Source organism: Dasypus novemcinctus, chromosome 3, assembly GCF_030445035.2.
Source record: "Dasypus novemcinctus isolate mDasNov1 chromosome 3, mDasNov1.1.hap2, whole genome shotgun sequence".
Classification (NCBI taxonomy): domain Eukaryota; kingdom Metazoa; phylum Chordata; class Mammalia; order Cingulata; family Dasypodidae; genus Dasypus; species Dasypus novemcinctus.
Window position 1 is genome coordinate 60,717,112 of NC_080675.1, and position 19,356 is coordinate 60,736,467.

A 19,356-nucleotide genomic window follows, 5' to 3' on the forward strand; every position below is an offset into this window, starting at 1 on the left:
AAATATTAATCTCATCATAACCATAATTACTTAAATCCAGAACTATGTCTTCTATGTACAGCTGACTCAGATGATAAAACTGCTTTCAAAAATATCACTTACATTAATATCCTTGATTCTTCAATGCAGTACCCCACAAATCACAATGTCTGATATTTCCATATAGCATCTGTTGCTCTATTATGGTAGAAGTGAAATTTTTTAAGACCTAAAAACAGACCACTAAGTTCTCAGTGATAACACTGAAAAAAGATTGGGTATCAGAAGTGAATTCAAATTTCAACTTTCTGCCTTAGCTCTCTCAGCCTATGTATCTGAAAGGCATATAATGCTTACCAATCCTACATAGCAGTTGTTAGGACTAAATAAATACAGGAAAACTGAGCATCTCAAAGGTACTCAGTAAGTGATAGCTATTTATATATGCCCGGGAATCTTCATTAAAACTTTTTTCAGTCTTGCTGATTATCATTAAGTAATTTGACAATATGTGGTAAAATGCTACATTTTCCATTGTGATAATCAGATTTAACAATAGTGCAGTGGTGTTGCAGGGGGAGAAAGGCATTCCAAATTCTAGAGGATGCTACTGGTATTGAATCTTATTCCCTCCTAAATTATTTGTACATGCTGAGTACCTTTAAGCCAATAATAAAAACAAAAGGGGAGTGTTAAAGTTAAACTATCCCATATAGTTTCCGTATCCTCTATAGTGTGAGAGAATCATTTGAGCTACTACATGTCCTTATGAAACTTCTCCTGATTCTATTAGTCCAGGGAAGTGGTTTAACATTATTTCCTTAAATTTCAGGGCTTTGTAGACCAACACCTGATATTTCCACTGGTGTACAAAGCCCAGTATTACACTGACCCCATATCAGAGGAAATAAAATACAGTACAAGCCAGCATATTTCAGGTAAATAGGAAAGGTGGTCAGAAAGGACCATGGCTGAATTTTCTTACCTCTTTTTGAATTTTAGTAATCTGCTCTCAAACACTGTATAAAACACATACAAAATAAAGATATGCACATGTAGATATTTCCCCACCCCCACACTGCTTCACCCAATCACATCTGCAGTGACAATCCTGAACAACTGTGAGAGTATGTGTTCTCTGAATTATCAATACTCTACTTATATTGTTTTAATGTAACACTTTTTGGGATCTATGTATCTTCAAAAAAATACAACCAAAAAATGGTCAGTTCACTTTTAATATTCTCTGTATAGAGTATTTCCTAATTACTTAAAAACTTATATATCAAACACATTTATAGTGACAGCTATTCACCTGAACAATGGTAAATATAAAGCAATTAGGCATATTTTTAAATGAGCAGTTAGAAATCACACTACTCTTCAGTTTACTGAGTGCTTAGAAAAGTTTATTTCATGCTTGGAATATTTTTTAAGGTATCACAAATCATAACACATTCAGACTCTTCCAATGGGAGAATAACATTCTAAAGGAGAAGACTTTATTTAAAGAAAACTTATACATTATGATATTGTAAGTCTAATGGATTCACACAGCAGCAGAACCTAGAAGAAAGGAGACATTACAGAAAATGTCTGTATTTATGGTCTTTCATCTTCTAGTGGCTAATACAGTTGTCCATCACCCTACCCACCTAGTTCTTTCCTAGTATGAAAATGCATTGAATATTCCATCCTGGTGATATGAATATGTGAAATAAAAGCACAACAAGAAGCAGTCTTTCCAACATCATAAAAACAGTATAGTTTGTCTTTCCAACATCATAAAAACAGTATAGTTTTAAAACATCAAGCAAACACTGGCTTTTTAGAATCCATTAAGAACTTTCTGTATATGGAGACAAAAAATACATTGAAAACACACACTGTAAGATGCTTCTTCCTGAGTAGAATGCAAATTTTTCTATCAATTTAAGCTTCTGTGAATTTTTGAAATGTAAAATATCAAGGGTTTTCCACAACATCAAATAAAAATCAAGAATGTTCACCTTCAAATAAAAAATAAAAAGAATACAAGTAGAGGTTTTATAAGAATGACATAAAATCTGAGATGAATAGCCAAACTTTTAAGCTATCTGTAGACATTTCAATTTTAAGGGTCCCTCAGTAAACTTTATTAATTTGAACTAAGAAAAAAGTACTATATACCAAAAAATGAAAATTTCCAGGAAATTATGAAATTTGGAAAATGAAAAACTACACAATGAACAGAGAGGGATAAAACAGGCAATTAATCACCTTTATGGGAATTTAAGACAGTACCACAGATTTATAAAAAAGTCCTAAATCAGGAGCATATCCTATATTACTTATGTGTAGAAAAATGTAAATTAAGGTAGATTTTACTGATTGCATAATCTAAAAATATGAGGAAATTTTGGACTATATCTCTAAAAAGACCAGAGTTGTCAGTGAAATATACATTTCTTGAGACAGTGGGCAAAATTCCCATTTATGGGAAATGTTCTTTTTTTCACACAGTGAAACTGAAAAAAAAAAAAATCAAATGAAATAGTTTTCCCTAACGTAAATTCGTTAGTACATCTTCTTAAATACCTCAATAAAGCAAAACGTAAGAAATGTAAATTCTCAAGTCAGACTTAAACTAGTCTATTAAACAAAAATATTCAAATTTTATTGCTTGGCACCAGATTTTTAACACCATACTGTTCTTAAATCATATTTCAACTTTTATACCTAATGCTTTTGTTTTCTCAAGATAGACTGTTCAATCTAATGACAATCTAGACTGAACCTTGCAATGTAAAAGTCAGTCAGTTTGCTCCAAAAGAAATGATCTTCTGTTTTTATCAAAACCATAATAAAATATTTTTTTAAATTAGGATTTATCTGTGGTCAACGAAGGACCCACAAAACGCTGTCTCATGGCATTCTGTGGAAAGTCTTTGTCGTTTGTTCGTTCCTTCCTTTCACCTTCCTCCTCTGAAACATCATCTTCATAAGCCTCTTGTTTCTCCATTTTTTTCAAAGGTTGAGAAGATTCTGGTAGTAATTTTTCTTAAAGATAAAGATCAGAAATGTGTTTTTCTTCATATATTAGATTCACTTTAGATCAAAATCAAGACAAATTCACAGTGCAATAATGATCTACAGGCCCATAAATTAGTTTGGTATTTATCTATCACATATTTGGATTTCCAAAAGAAGCAGCTACCATCAACAATAAGACAAAAAATAGTAGATATTATAAATTTAAAAACTGGCTTGTAAGAATCATTTACTTTACAAATTCATTCCAATTACCTATTTGTAAGCTAAACTGAAATTAATGAACCAGAGTTACTGCTCTGAAATATCAAGTTGTAAGAAAATATACTGCATTAAATAGAACAATCTTACAAAGGCACACCTCATTTTAATGGATTTTATTGTGCTTTGCAGATACTGCATCTTTTACAAAGTAAAGGTTTATGGCAACCCTGAACTAAGCAAGTCTACTGACACCATTTTTCCAACAGCATGTGCTCATTTTGTGTCTGTCTCATACTTAAGTAATTCTTGCAATATCTCAAATTTGCTCAATATTATATCTGTTATGCTGATCCTGTAATAGGTGATCTTTGATGTTACTATTATATTTGTTTTAGAAAACCACAAACCATACCCATATAAGATGGAGAACTTAACTGATAAAAGTGTGTGTTCTGACTGCTCTACTGACCTGCTATTCCCCACTCCCTCTCCTCAGGCCTCTCTAGTCCCTGAAACACAACATTGAAATCAGGCCAATTAATCACCCTCTATGGTCTCTAAGTGTTCAAGTGAAAGGAAGAATCACATCTCTCACTTTAAATCAAAAGCTAGAAATGATTAAGCTTAGTTAAGGAAGGCATGTCGTAAGCTGAGAAGCCAAAAGCTAGGCCTCTTTGAGTAGTAGTTAGCCAAGTTGTGAATGCAAAGGAAAAGTCTTGAAGGATATTAAAAGTGCCAATCCAGTGAACACATGAATGATAAGAAAGCGAAACAGCCTTATTGCTGATAGGCAAAAAGTTTAAGTAGTCTGGATAGAAAATCAAACCAGCCACAACATTCCCTTAAACCAAAGCCTAATCCAGAGCAAGGCCTTAACCAGCTTCAGTTCTATGAAGGCTGGGAGAAGAGAGGAAGCTACAAGAGCAAAGTGTGAAGACAGCAAAGGTTAGTTCATGAGATTTAAGGAAAGAAGCCATCTCCATCACATTAAAGTGCAAGGTGAAACAGCAAATTATGATGTAGAAGCTAGAACAAGTTATTCAGAATACCTAGCTAAGATAAGTGATGAAGGTGGCTACACTAAACAGCATATTTTCAATGTAGACAAAACAGCCTTATATTAGAAGATGCCATCTAGGACTTTCATAGCTGGAGAGTAGTCATGCCTGGCTTCAAAGCTTCAAAGGACATGTTGAGGCTCTTGTTAAATGCAGCAGGTGACTTGAAGCCAATGCTCATTTATCATTCTGAAAATCCTAGGGCACTTAAGAATTAGGCTAAATCTATTCTCCCTGGAACAATAAAGCCTGGATGACACAGCACATCTGTTTACAACATAGTTTACTGAATATTTTAAGTCCTCTGTTAAGATCCACTGCTCAGAAAAAAAAGACTCCTTTCAAAATATTACTGCTCACTGACTATGTATCTGGTCACCCAAGAGCTTGACAGAGATGAATATTGTTTTCATTCCTGTTAACACATCCATTCTGCAGCCTATGGATCAAGGAGTAATTTCAACTTTCAGGTCTTATTATTTAAGAAATACATTTTGTAAGGCTATAGCTGCCATAGATAATGATTCCTCTGATGGATCTGGGCAAAGTAAACTGAAAACCTTCTGGAAAGGATGCACCATTCTAGATGCCATTAAGGAAACCTGTGATTCATGGGAGGAGGTCAAAATATCAATATTCGCAGGAGTTTGGAAGAAATTTATTCCAACCATCATGGAAGACTTTAATTGAATTAGACTTTGGTGGAGTAAGTAACTGCAGATGTGAAAATATCAAGAGAATTAGAATTAGAAGTGGAGCCTAAGGGTATGGCTGAATTGCTGCCATCTCATGATAAAACTAAGAGATGAGGAGTTGCTTATTAGGGATGAGCAAAAGAAAGTTATTTGTTGGGATGGCACCTACTCCTGTTGAAGATGCTGTGAACACTGTTGAAATGACAGCAAAGGATTTAGAATATCACATAAACTTAGTGAAAACGCAGCAGCAGGGTTTGAGAGGATTGATTCCAACTTTGAAAGAAATCCTACCGTGGGTAAAATGCTATCAAACAGCACCACATGCTACAAGGAAATTCTTCATGAAAGGAAGAGTTGTCTTAGTTTAAGAAATCACCATACCACCCCAACCTTTAACAATCACCACCCTGATTAGTCAGCAGCCATCAACACCAAGGGAAGACGCTCTACCAGTACAAAGATTACAACTCACAAAACTGCCAGATGATGGCTGGCATTTTTTTTAGCAATAAATCATTTTTTCATTAAGGTATGTACATTGTTTTTTTAGACACAATGCTACTGCACATGTAATAGACTACAGTATAGTTTAACATAACTTTTATGCACACTGTGAAACAAAAAAATTCATGTGACAACTCACTTTACTGCAATATTTGTGTTACTGAAGTGGTCTAGAACCAAATGTGCAATATCTCCAAGGTATAGCTGTACTTTCAGTCAATACGTATACTGAAACAAACTTCACCATTAACCTTGCTTCAGTTCTCAGGGGAATAGGAATCAGACATTTATGGTTGAAGATTCTATTCACATACATATTTTTTTCACCTGGTTTCATAAATCTGCACTTCCCAAACTCTACATACAAAATTTTATTAAGGTACAATTATAAAAATTAAAACGCACAAATCTTAAGTATATAGTTGAATGAATTTTTAATATGTATAAACACAAACACACACCCCTTCTATTTTTTATAGGGCCTATTGCTAGTTAACTTAATCTTAAACCATGTTATTGAGACACAGGCTCCATGTTATTGAGACACAGGTTCATAGAGATTAGGAATCTTCTGTCATACTGCTCTTAAGTAGCAGAGCTGGAATCCCCAATCAGATCTCTCTAACGCAAAGACCACACTGCCTTCTTAGTGAATAATATGGGATGGCATTTAGAAAGCCCATTTCTTTATGTTTTTCAATCTCTCCAAATTCAGATATTTAAAGGTATAGGTTCCTCTGACTTTTACAGTGAATCTTACTAGAGACAAAAAAAAACTTGAGTAGCTTGACATTAATTAGCTAAGACACTTTTTTAAAACTGTGTTTCTAAGAAATGAATGTCCTTGTAACTTGCTATAAGAGGTACAGTATCTTCTCTGATCATTTCCTTAGGTTCACCTCTTAGAAAAAGTTTCTAAAATTATCTGTTCATTGTTTCTACCCTCCTCACTCAAGAACACTTACCTCCTTTTGAATATGCCAATTATACAGCCAGAGCCTTTCAAGAAGATTGTACAGTTAAAACCAAAAGACAAATTCTTTCGGGAAGCCTGGGGGTTGTAGATTTTCCTACTGGCAAACACTTTCTGTAAGACAGTGGTTTTTATAGTGTGGTCCTCAGACCAGTAGCATCCGTTTCACTTGCAAGTTATTAGAAATGCAAATTCTCAGCCCCCACCAGAGAACCTTTGAATCAGAAACTCAGCAGAGGGACCAGCAATCTGTTTTACAAGCCCTCCAGGCAACTCCGATATACTCTTAAGTTTGAGAACCACCATTCTAAGAGGTAAGAGTCACATTTCAACACCTAAATTCTCAGAGAAAAATGATCTATGCAGACTCCCAAAGTAGACTCTTGGCAGATGACTTTGACAGAGATAAGAATAAAATCTGGCAAGTCTATATCTCCCAGGACTCAGTACTGATTTTGGTGTATTTATGGGATCCAAAGCAAGTAGTACCCTGGTTACCCGCCAGAATTTTCTGATACCTGTATAAGATTTATGTGAAGGTGAAGACTGAGAATTGGTCAAGAAAACCAAACCTAACTGTATAGCTATTTTTATATATTTACCTTTTGCATTAATCAAATTTTGTATTACTCATAATGAAAAGCTGGTGAATGAACATTTTATGTTTATTTTACTTCAACACCTTAAACTTAGCAACAACCTTGTCTTTAGGTAAACTATTCTTTTCCTACAGGTCAGTGGCCTTTGATGGATAAAATAATTCCTCCTTAATACATGTCAATTTAGTATCAATGCAATTATTTAGGAAAAGAAAACATATCAGTCATTTATCACACAAGGACTCTAAATGAAATCTTATTTGACCCATCACCAATACTTTTCTACGATTTTATTTCAAGTTTTTATCTCAATAAATCCAATAAAGTAAAAATAGGCAACATAACAGCAGAGTCTGATTAAGGTTCTACTCTTAGCTCTGTCATTTGTTTGGAGAAATATTTCATCTCTTTGAGCCTTAGTTTCCTCAACTACAAAATAGGAATAAAATTGCCTATGCAGTCTACTTTAAAGGAAATAGGATGAGAGAAAGATATGTAAAAGTTCTTAACAAAATGGCAACTACGAGGGCTTCCATGACAGTACGATTTTCAAGATTAAAAATAAGTAATCAATAGGTCATTTATATTAAGACAGTAGCAAAATCTTCTAATTACATAAACTCAGTCTGTAGTACAATACAGAGTCAATACAAATCCTTAATATGCTTTTCCCAATACCCTACACCAAGAAAAACTTAGAATTAGCTGGCATATATAAATAATCTTCGTATGTGCTCACTTACTTATGAATAACTTTAAAGAGTAGAATATTTTGAATTTTTTTAAAAGTCTGACTTAAGTCTATTCAATTGGATCTATGAGTAATATGAAAATTTCAAATGAACTGGTATTAGATAAATGTTACTAAATATCTACTGGCTATATGCAATGTTAAAATCTTTCATACTATAAAAGTCAAGAAAATAACAGCATCCCCTAATCCACTCAGCTGCCATTCTCACATGAAATATATATCCCTTACCCTTTTCTGTATGTCATAACTGATTCAGAGACCACAATTCCATATTTAGAAACCTAAGCTAGAAGGACAATCTGTAAAATGTGTGACTGTGTTTAGCGATATGAACAAGACTATAGTGAATTAAACATGAAACACTTTAAAATATACTTACTTGGAGGGTATGGTTGTGGTCTACGTCTTTTTGAAGGACAAAGGCAATCTGCCACAAATATCATACACTGCAAAAACATTGTAAGAAATGTGAATATGTAATACATGATACAGCTGTGCAACTATATCAAATTATTAAATTTCTTTAAATATTCTTTCCCAAGTACTCTGAAAATGAAGTACTTACAAGTCCTAATAATAGTCCTGAAAGCAGAGTTGCTAAAGCAAAAACTGCATATGATCCCCAAACTGGTAATCCAAGGTCTTCAATAAAATAGTTATGGCAAGTCTAAAATCAAAAGAAAAAAGAAAATAAAAACCTGGTCTTTTATAAAAAGTAGTGTCAAAATGTTTAAAATAGAGATAAAATTTTAGTCCATACCCTGATCCACATAGACAGCTGAAAGAGTGCTGACATACTACTCATCCTAAAATAAGAGAGAGATTACTGAAAAACTAATAAAATACACAGCTCTGAAGTAGAATATACATGTGTGGGTGTATATATCTATATCTGTATCTATATATCTATTTTCTTCCCCACAATTTCCCCAACACAACAGTTTTTATAGCTGGTGTTAATCAAGACTGATTTCATGGCTGAAATAAGAATGCTTGCTCATGGAAAGTAATGTTTCTGAATTTTGCCACTATGTGACTTCCTCATAAATAAAATACTTGAAAATTCTTTTTCCTTCTCTCTTTCTGCTCTGACATTAACATCATTGTCTTATTTGATGATTTTGCCAAGTATGTAATAAGTATGCTTTTAATAAGGAGAGGTAAGTATCTGGATATTGTTTATTTTTTATGAAGTGAAAATAAAATATCCCCTTCTGCCTTCTGAGGCCAAGCAAATAAGATGTTATATGGACTCTCAATATATTCTGAATAACAGATCACAGGCTCTATGAAACTAATTGGTTAAGTTACATTTACTATAAGCAAGCAGTACCCTTAATATCCTCCAAAGAATGAACACGGAAGGGAATCTAAGGAAGAAAAAAAACTCAGGACAAACCAACTTAGTGTTTTCAGCAGAGTCCATTAAAATATAAAATTTTTAAAAAGTAACTAAAGAATAATATACCTTGCAAGCCTTAATGAAGATTTACAGATATATATACCTGTCTAACAACTGCCCAGCTCAAGATCCATTTCCAAAACCCCAAGAGGTTCCTTTGTTAAAACCACTCTACCAACTCCAAAAGTATTCTATCACCAGTGATTAATTTTGCCCATTTTTGATCTTGGCCTTTTTTCCTTTTTTTTTTTTTTTTTTAAACATCTTCAACTTCACTTCAAGAAATAATCTAGAACTTCTAAACTGAGCACACCATTAAAACCTTCTAAAAGACTACAAGACTGGAAGGAACTAAAAGGGAAAAAGTGAACTTTCTAGTAAGGGAGTAGAGAACTGTCACGGGGATTAGTAGAGGGCAGAGAGGAGAAAAGCTAGAGGTCGACACCCTCTTCATGAAGTTTTAAGGAGTGAGATGATCATAGGGACAAAAAGACTAGTCCAGATATCTAACATCCTATCCTAAACTTGCCATTCTATGATCTTCCCCAAGGACAAGCTTTTATAATAAAAGGAAAAAATATTACCAATCTCCTAAGAGTATTTGTTAAATCTGGCCTACCCTTTCAATATTAAATTCAAAAGATATAAAAAAATCTTATATTCACTCATTTATTCCAAGCAATCATAATGACAGGAAGAAGGAAAGACAGATCATAATAGCACATTTTAAAAACCTTAAGGTTTTTGTTAATTAAGAACTCAGAATTACTACCAACACGACAAGACTACTAACCATCTTTCAGATATAGGCTTTGATACCCAGATAATGAATATAATCCCCAAACATTCAACAACTAGTCAAATCACATCAGGTGCACTAGGTCCACTTTTTAGGGATTAAATTTATAAAAAATGGTCCCTGAAAACATCATATAAAGTAAGATACAAGGAGCTGGGAATGAATTAGTCTGAAAGACACCTGATAAACAATATTGATTTGAATGACTGCTAAATAATAAAGAAGAGAGTTATATTTTTTATCGGGAAAGGGCAGAATAAATCTATAGAACTTTGAGGCAAAGTTTACCTCAATATAAGGCTTCCTCCAGGAGTGAGGCCCTAGTAAGGACCCAGGCTCTGAGGTATCAATCAATCATTCACTAACTAGCTCCCTCCCAACTATGAATCAGGTAGCTTCTTCATTCCTTCAAACTCCTAGCACATATTCTTTAGCATCTCCTATGAGGAGGACCTGAGATGTGTCCTATAGGAATAGGTCTTTCTTGAAATCACTGGACTCTTTAAGTGTAACTGCAAAAACACAATGCACAAATAACAAGTTGCAAAGACTGTGTATATAAAGTTTGGCATAAACACAAACAATTTACAATAACATTAGTTTGATGTATTTTAATGCTACATAAAATAATTACATAGGAAAGAAATGCTAAGTCATTATGTAAGTAAAAAAAGTATATGTATTTTTTACAAAATTAAACCCAAGGACTTTAGAGAGCCAATTAGAAAAGGGCTTGCTCCAAAAATAAGAAGGGTTTGTGGATTCCTCATACATAATCCAAAGCTACTGTAGAATGTCCTCATCTAAATACCAATCACTAGGGTGAGAAACCTGATGAGCTGACACTGTCAGTGCCCTTTCTTCCGCTTGACAATAAAAAAAGGGGAAGACTGCTGCTCTGAAGAGTCAAGTGAGACTTATAAACAACCACTTTCTACTGGAAAAAGTAGGAAGATTCATTTACGAGAGATGAGATTTCACAGAACAAAAATCAGTTACATTTTCAGTTCAACATAGCAAATACTTGAATCATATTGCTTTCCATGTTGCTTCTGTGGTTTAAAATGCAAAATGGGGCTAGGAACAAGGAACTGAACATAAAGCACTCTGTAGCATCACTGTAGCCTGCACTGGCTAAGCTATTATTATGAAGACTAGGTTCCTCAATTGGCTTGGGCATGGTGGTTAGATAGGGGAGTTCTATCAGCTAGAGGACAAATGAATTCAAAGTTTTCTCAGGAAAAGAAAGAAGCATGTAAAGGAAATGTGCTAATGATGAAGTTCTATTTCAAAATACTACTTAAGGTTGACCTTACTCCCCAGAAGCCAGGCTATTTTTTTTTTAATCTTATACAGTGTCCCAATTCCCCATTCTTTAAGCATAACTGTGAGGAAGGAAGAGATAGCTCAGCCATGCCAGAATGAATCCGTAACGACCACAGCAAAACTCACTATCCCCATGTCTCTCAGATGATCTATGAGGACCTGCATCCCAATGGCATAGCAAAAAATGCTTGCAATCTCTGATCCTTACTGCTCCGCAGGAAGGTGCTATCAAAAACTACAGCTACCCTCTAGCTATCTATAAAGCTCTGTGGTTATTCTTATTAATATGGTCACTAATTACCCATATTATTCATATAAGTAATCAGACAGGTGGAATAAACAAACATAAATAATTCATTATGGAGAACCGATGTCTAAAGTTAACATGAGTGGGTAAACATTTGATGCTTCTCATTCAAACTATTACGTTATATACTGCAACCCATACACTACTCACGCTTTTGGGTGGATTACTTCCCTTTCTTGATTAATATGGCCATACCTACAAAGCTAAAATATTCCTGAAAAGGGATTCAACTTAAGTCTACAGAATGCTTCTTTTAAGTTTGACAGGATGAAAGTATGTGTTCTGGTCTTAACACATAATAAATCTGAGTGTACCTCAAGAGCCCAGGAAATAATTAAGAATGCTTTACTTGCATGAAATATAATTATTCATTCCAATTAATTCTAAAATGGACAAGAGAAAAATCCTTCATACTCACAGTACAGAACCTGGACCAAGCCATGATGAAACAGGTTCAATACTCTTCCACTCTCTTTCATTTATAAAGTTTATGAAGTCCTTCTTAGTTCTCGGGCCCTGATAGCGCCTGAATTCACCATCCCTACAACTGAAGAAGATCAGAATTAGGAATTAACCAGCACCCTGTAGGTGACAATGCTTGTTGTACTATTCATTCATGTCATTTTACCATCATTCTAATATGTAAAACTATTAGCAATGCACAGGTAATTATACTAATTATTCATGATACCGTAGCCCAAAATTTAAACGAATCTACACTTTTAAAACAAGCATAAGCCTTAAGACTTTTTGTTATTCTTAGAAATAACAAAACTATGAAACACAGTTCAAAGATAAATCTCAGAAAAATCACTTTTAAGCTTTATATGTAATACAAATATTAAAGGAATTACTATACGAAAAGTTGTTAAAATAGTACCTAGCACATACTGAATACTAGCTAGCTATTGTTAAACTATAGGATAAAAATGAAAGGCATTTTTTTCTGGTACTTTCAGTTATAATCACATATTCTCAGCCACACTAGAGTCATCTGGAATTATGTGGTACAGTGCTTCCCTTCCTCCCATTTCCAGTTGTTCTATTTTACAGTCTGCTTTGAATTCTCTCTTATATCTACCTCCTGCTTCCCATTCCCAAAGAATGGAGGTCTCTTATAGGGTCACAACTATTCTCCCTGCTACCTTATCTTCACCATTTTAAAACTACTCTAAATAAACTGCCAGTCTAATCCTAATTAACAGTTCCATTTTTATTACTTAAATGCCAATATTTTCAGTAGCTCCCTACTACATATGATAGGTAAGGGGATCCTTTACCCACCCAGAGCTAATGACCACAAGTTCCACCTCCTACCCCGCAATAATGTTTTGTGGAAGAGGCATTTGAGCTGTACTTTGAAAGACGGGTAGAATTTCAACAAGCAGAAATTAGGGGTAAGGGCATAGTAAACAATGTAACGAAGAGCAAAAGAGCAGGAAATTCCAAGTAAGTTCAGGGGGTGATGAGAACTGAAAAAGAAAGGAAATATAGCCAACTAAAGGCATGTAGGGAAATGCACTGTGTGAAAAAGGAGGGAGACACACACTCATGGAGAAAGAGAACAGAAACAGATACAAAGGGAAAATGGACAAATAAAAGACACAGTAAACAGAGTTAGACAAAAAAAAAATGACAAGAGATATAAGCTAGAGACACACAAAATACTGCCAATTAGTGTTTTCATAACTTCAAATGAGGATAGATGTGCTGTTTTTTTTAATTTATCAGCTAGATGGCATTAAGGTACAGGGCAGGTACAGAGTTTTGAGGTTTCCCATCCCTGTTTTAGAAGATAAAGCTATATCACCACTACTCTCCCCAAAGTTGAGCCACGGCCCTTTTTTTTTTAGCTACTTTTTGAACATACCACATTCCTATTAATCACCGTTTAAGAGACTGTCCTCAGACTGGAATGCCTATCCTACATTTTATTGACCTGTACTCCCTTCAGAATGTGTTTAAACTCGTAAATTCTCTAGGAACCACACAGCCCACAGTGATTTCTCCCATCCTTAACTTCTACAGGACTTAAAATTTGTACCACTACTCTGGGCCCCATAATCATTTATTCTGCTGAATAATATCACACCATTTCATGCAAACCCCACATTCCAGAATAATTACAATCTTTAAGAACAGGAAATATGTTATACACATCATTTGTATCTTCAGACAGCTAGGACAACACTAAGAGTAAAATAAGCCCTGCAATATACTTACTGAGCATAATGAAATTACCTCCACTTTTTAAATATGATCCAAGCCAGAGGCCTCCTATTCTGAATATTATACTATAATCCACTTTTCTCCATAATTATAAAATCTTCAAATACTTACTGATAAATAGTAGGAAGAGCAGTTATGATAAATCGTCCACTCAGTCCTATAGAAATAAAGAAGGGCTTTATAAACACATACAAGAACACTTTGAAGGTTTTATATGGGTCAATCACTGGTTACTTTTAAGTTGACTCTGAATTATTTAAATACTAATAGGGAAAGAATATGAAATGATACCTGACCTGGTTTCTCTTTTAGAGATCCCAGAAAATTATGTTCCTAAGCTAAACAATTCCTATGCCTGTAAATGCAATACAGATGTGGCCTTTTGAATAGATTCAGTTAAGGGATCTTTAATTAGATCACTTAATTAGATCTGATAGCTTTAGGACCATTTGGTTGGACTGTGTCAGTGAGGAGTGACCCAGGTTGGATCTCCACCCGCTTGCTGTTATCTTATATAAACTGAGAACTGAAAGCAGAAACACAGAGAAAAGAAGCCACCATTTTGACCCTGCCATGTGAGAGAGGATCCCCTGTAGTCGCAGAAAGACAAAGAAGCCTGAGAGGCTAGACACACAGAGCAGCTCAAAGCTGAAGAGCCCAGCCCTGCCATGTGTTTGACTGCCCATAGCTGAACCTGGGAAGAAAGTAGAGGGCAGAGACCCAGACTGAGACAGGCCATTTTGCTTCACCATGTGGCAGGAGCCCAGGATACAACCAGTAGCTGACCTTTGGTGAGAAAACAAATGTCTGATGATGCCTTGATTTGGACACTGCCGCAGCTTCAGAACTATAATTTCCCTAGTAAGTGCCACATTATAAAAGCTAACCCATTTCTGGTATTTTTGCATCAGCAGACTTAATAACAGTTGAGCTTTGTAATAAACAATGAAAAAAATCTCAATTATGTACTCATGGCAACTTTATAAAAATACTACCGTCCATCATCTAAATAAAAAATTTTATTTATTGGAGACATTCGTAAATATATATAAACACTTGCCAATTATACCACTGTGTGATAAGATGACTAACAGAACAGCAGAATATAACACTATCATTTTACTAAGGTCTAAAATCAAATGCATTTGTATTTCACAGCTGTGAGGCTGGGAGATCCCTGCTGGTTTGCTAATGTCATACCTCATCCCTACCCACCCCTTCCTTGGCCCCCTAGAAGTCCCTCAATAAAATGGCTTGACCTTAAAAAAAAAAAAAAAAAAGTAAAATCAAATGTATTTGACATTCAAGAAACAAAAGCAGATTTTAAGGTGTTGCTGAAACGGAAAATGTTATTATGAATCTTTCATAAGAGGGGCAACAGCAACAGCTAGTTTTCATTATGAGCATGCACCAAGTATTGATAAAACTGAGGATTAACCTCTTTGTGCCTCAGCTTTCTTACCTGTAAAATAAGGATGTTGCCTACTTCACAAAGTTCCACAAAAATTAAATAATAAATGCAAAACACTTATAACAGTGCCTACAATAGGGAAATGCTCATAAATATTAACTATTTTTACCATTTGGGATGGGAAGAGAGCCAAGGACCAAGTTTATTGTGATCACCAAGAACAAGTGAGATGAAGCTGGTTCTGAAGAAGGACTCTACTTATGGTCAGGGCCTGCCACCTATATCAGGCATCAAGTCAGAAATGTACTGGACTCTGCACCTTGAGAGCTTTTATAAGAGCTCCTTGAATCACAGGCATTAAATTTGGGAAAAATCCAATTTCAGAGATAAGGATCTTCTCCAGTCAGGGAACTGAACCCTGATCTACAAAGAATCTCAACCTCATGCTCCTCGTTCAGAAGCTACATGGGTGGATGTGAATGATGGCTGGGCCAATGAGTACCTGGATCACAATGTTCTAAAACTTCTCAAAGGCATCCTACATTCTAGTCTGGGGCCCAGGATGTAAACAAAAAAAGATCAGAGTCAGTTATTTGGGCAAAAAGTGGGGAGGGCAAGGTGTCACCCAAACAACATATACAAGGAATGAGCTGTATTCACAACCCAGGAGTCTGTTTTTTGCAGGGACTGCACACTGAGCCCCATCAGGGAGGTGAGCAAGTTGGCTTAACCAGCTGCAGATAGGTTTTCAAAACCTCACAAAAGGTAGAACTGAGACCACATAAGTGGAAAATAGGAAAAAACTATCAACCCAATCTCCAAAGAAACAAAACCAACCACAGATTTACAGTACCTGGCTGCTCTGTGACATCTACTTTTGCAACATTAATCTCAAGATCTTCTCCCCATTCAGCAAAACTTTCCCATTCTGGTTGAAGATTCTGACAAGCAGGACACCATGGAGCATAACTAAGAAATACAGTTAAAAAGAAAAAAACAGGAATTAAAGATGAAAGATATCTAATAATCTATGGAGATTTTACAAATATATACAAAGACAAATAAGTAGCAAGATTTGAAAAATATATGGAGGTCACTGGTAAAGAGAGAAACTTCTAATGGCTTTCACGTAAAAACTTAATATATTTTTTATGTTACAAAGCTAAGCATTCTAACCTGAACATCCCTCTTGCTATAAAAATATTTGTGTGTAGAAAAGTATTTTCTACTGAAAATACTAACAATCACAAAACAGTTAATTTTATGCAGCAGATGAAAAAGTTTTAAGTGTGGGTCTAATGCTCTGGAAATCAGGAACTATGAAATGATGATGCTAATCACACACAAATAATTCTGAGAAATCAGTTCTGAAGACAGGAAGGCTTTCACATGCAAAATAGTTCTTTAAAAACCTTTGAATTTCTCTATTAAAATGTGGTCTCTATTAAAATGTGGTTTAGCTCAGAGCTAAATTTAGTGTTCACCAGTTTTATTAATTTCACACTGTAGGAAATGGAATGTATAAGGTGTTGGTTTAAGAAAAATAGGAAGTGACTGAGTTGTGGTAAATAATGAAGCACATGCCCCATTGCAAGGCCAGGAAGGATGAAGTAGCACTGTAGCCACAGAGAAATGCTGGCTGAGTGATGCAGGGTATCCATATGTAAAAGAAGTTGGAAATCGACATTTTCATGTAAAAATTATTACCTTAAACTTAATCCTCACACACAAACACTAGGCAGGCCAAAAGAAAACTCTTTTGGACAAACTATTTTGGTTTATTATAAATTCGACAGTCAAACATATTTGCATTTTAATTACCTCTCTAGTATTCACAATCCTCCCTCATGATTTGTCCCTATGATTTGTACTTTTCCGCTTTACTGTATATTATCTTATTATTTGCCCAGTTCTTTTACAGAACCAACCAAGAAGAATAAATCCTATGCCTCTTCAGTACAAGAGTACAGTTTCGTACTTCTTGACTTAAATAAAACTCCTAAAATAGGCATTGCAGAACAAGACAAACTAATACCATATATAAAAGTCAAATTCCATAATAAGTTGTATCACGATGAAAATATCTCTAACAAAGCTTCTAGTCAGGGATGAATTTACTGTAGAAAATTCACTGGTTATTAAGACAATCATTAGGACTTCTAGAACTTTTTTCCAAGTTCCTTTTGTTTCTTAGTTGGACTTCCTTCTGAGAATCCTTAGGCTAAGAAAAAGAAAAAACACTACCCTACACTATAATTTCAGACAGAAGCTCTAATTTGAATATAGTGCATATACAATGCTTTGTGTGTTCTCCTTAATACTTCTTTTTACTGCTATATTTAGTTTGAGCAAATGAATTTAAAAATCATTAAAATGAAGAATCCTTGACTATGTGTTCCATGTAAATCATAATTACTATTGATGAGCACATGTTTATGAAACTGAATAAATCATCTAATACAAGTAACTCATGACAATGACCGAAAAATGCTATTTGTCTCCCCAGCACCTTCAATGGTACCTGAAAATTCATTTCACTGAGTTGCATAATGTATGCATACCATAAACTTTTGTCTCCTATCTTACTCTCCTCTAAGCTTTTTTATTTTTATGACTCAAGAGTTACTGCTTCCGCTTTCTGGGTTCTCCCGTGGAGACGACCACCTACACCTGCCTCCCTAACTAGCAGCTTTAGGCATCTGTTTCTCATCTATAAAATGGGGTAAATACTTATTTTATAGAAGTTGTAGAGGATTAAATGTAATAATGTATGTAGAGTGCTAAGAAGTAATTGGTACAAAATTAATACTAAAGTACGGTGCTTTTACTAATATTTCTAATAAAACCACTGTATCACTAATACTATCACAACCACCAATTTAGCACTGAATGTAAAGGCAGATCGTTTCTTTTTTATGGCTTTAGAATGTACATTATAATGGAATCACCACAACATGAATTTGTTTAACAAGAGACGAAGAGTTGGAACGCTTAAGAGTTTATAATCACACCATGTATATACTAATTTTATCTTGTAATGCATCATCACTTACAGGCTCAGGAGTCACAAACAAAACATTCTCTACTTTACAAAAACACACCGAAAGGAAAAAGGAGATGAGACGTGAAAGAAGAAAAAGAAGAAGAAAAAAAAGAATAACAAACCAACTTCAAGTTCCTCGGCATTTACAATTAAAAAAAAAAAAGGAAAGTAATGTACTAGTCTGCAAAAATTAACAATTAAAGAGCCCCAAGTTTCAACTATAAATTGACTCTCTACGAAGGATAATGAGACAAAAGGAAGGCAAGGAGAGGCTGTGCTCAATTTCCTTTTCTGTAAAGTTCGGTGGAAATAAATCGAGAAAGTCTGCTTACGAAAGATCGTTCTAAAATAATTTGTATAGGAGCTAGCAGACCCCCATCCTTATAGCCATGAAAAACGCTAGAGGGAATGAGAAGAGGAACATAATCTCTAATGCTCACCACAGCCCTAGGGACGAAATTAGGGTGCACGGTTTAGAAGAAACTTAATATTCCCGTGTAAGAGACGACGGGGGTGGGAGTGGGGGACAAGTTGGTGGCTGATCCGAATATGCTTTTGAAGAATCGGAGGAGTCTGGGGACGCCCGCTCCGCTGCTACAAGACCTAGTCGCGGGGAACACCCGGCCCGCATAAGGGACGAGGGAGAGAAGTGGGAAGTCTAGGCTCGAACCTCGGACCTCAGCCGGCCCGACCCATGGAAGTGCTCCGAGACAAGTGCCCCGCACTCACAATTCTATCATCCACTCTCCTTCCAGTAACTCTTTCCAGTTCGCGTCCGTGATGATGCGCACGTCGCTACGCCGCCCGTGGATCCAGGGAGCCCCCCAAAGTAACAACACTAGCACTGCCAAGGGAACTACCAGACTCCCGGAGGGCGCCATGTCAGCCAATTGCCCACCCCACACCCAGAGATGCGGCTCCCACCACCCAGCACAAAGTCCGCACTTCCGCCCTCGCGGGCCGCTTCGCTCATGCGCGTAAGCGCGCACTTAGCCGCGCGCGTGCCTAGAGAAATCTCACTGCGCATGACGGTGACCTGG

The 19,356-nt window shown here is 35.5% G+C and overlaps 1 protein-coding gene and 1 pseudogene across 1 annotated transcript; both read right to left on the minus strand.

Annotated features, from left to right (window-relative positions):
- Window positions 1–1,366: 1,366 nt before the first annotated feature.
- TMX1 (thioredoxin related transmembrane protein 1) lies at window positions 1,367–19,337 on the minus strand. The gene is made up of 8 exons (XM_004454092.5): window positions 19,046–19,337; window positions 16,127–16,242; window positions 13,974–14,019; window positions 12,052–12,180; window positions 8,560–8,605; window positions 8,365–8,466; window positions 8,179–8,245; window positions 1,367–3,018 (listed from the first exon to the last, which is right to left on the minus strand). The coding sequence occupies exons 1-8, from the start codon at window positions 19,195–19,197 to the stop codon at window positions 2,840–2,842; spliced, it is 837 nt and encodes a 278-aa protein (XP_004454149.1). The 5' UTR covers window positions 19,198–19,337; the 3' UTR covers window positions 1,367–2,839.
- LOC111763134 (small nucleolar RNA SNORA70) lies at window positions 15,886–16,013 on the minus strand (annotated as a pseudogene).
- Window positions 19,338–19,356: the final 19 nt, after the last annotated feature.

What these genes read in the sequence shown, in the direction of transcription:
- TMX1 (XM_004454092.5), bottom strand. Translation starts at nt 19,197, where the DNA reads ATGGCGCCCTCCGGGAGTCTGGTAGTTCCCTTGGCAGTGCTAGTGTTG. An exon ending in GGAGAGTGGATGATAGAATT is followed by an intron (nt 16,243 to 19,045) that starts GTGAGTGCGGGG and finishes TGTATTTCTTAG; the next exon opens with TTATGCTCCATGGTGTCCTG. An exon ending in CAGGACTATTATTAGGACTT is followed by an intron (nt 8,246 to 8,364) that starts GTAAGTACTTCA and finishes ATGTTTTTGCAG; the next exon opens with TGTATGATATTTGTGGCAGA.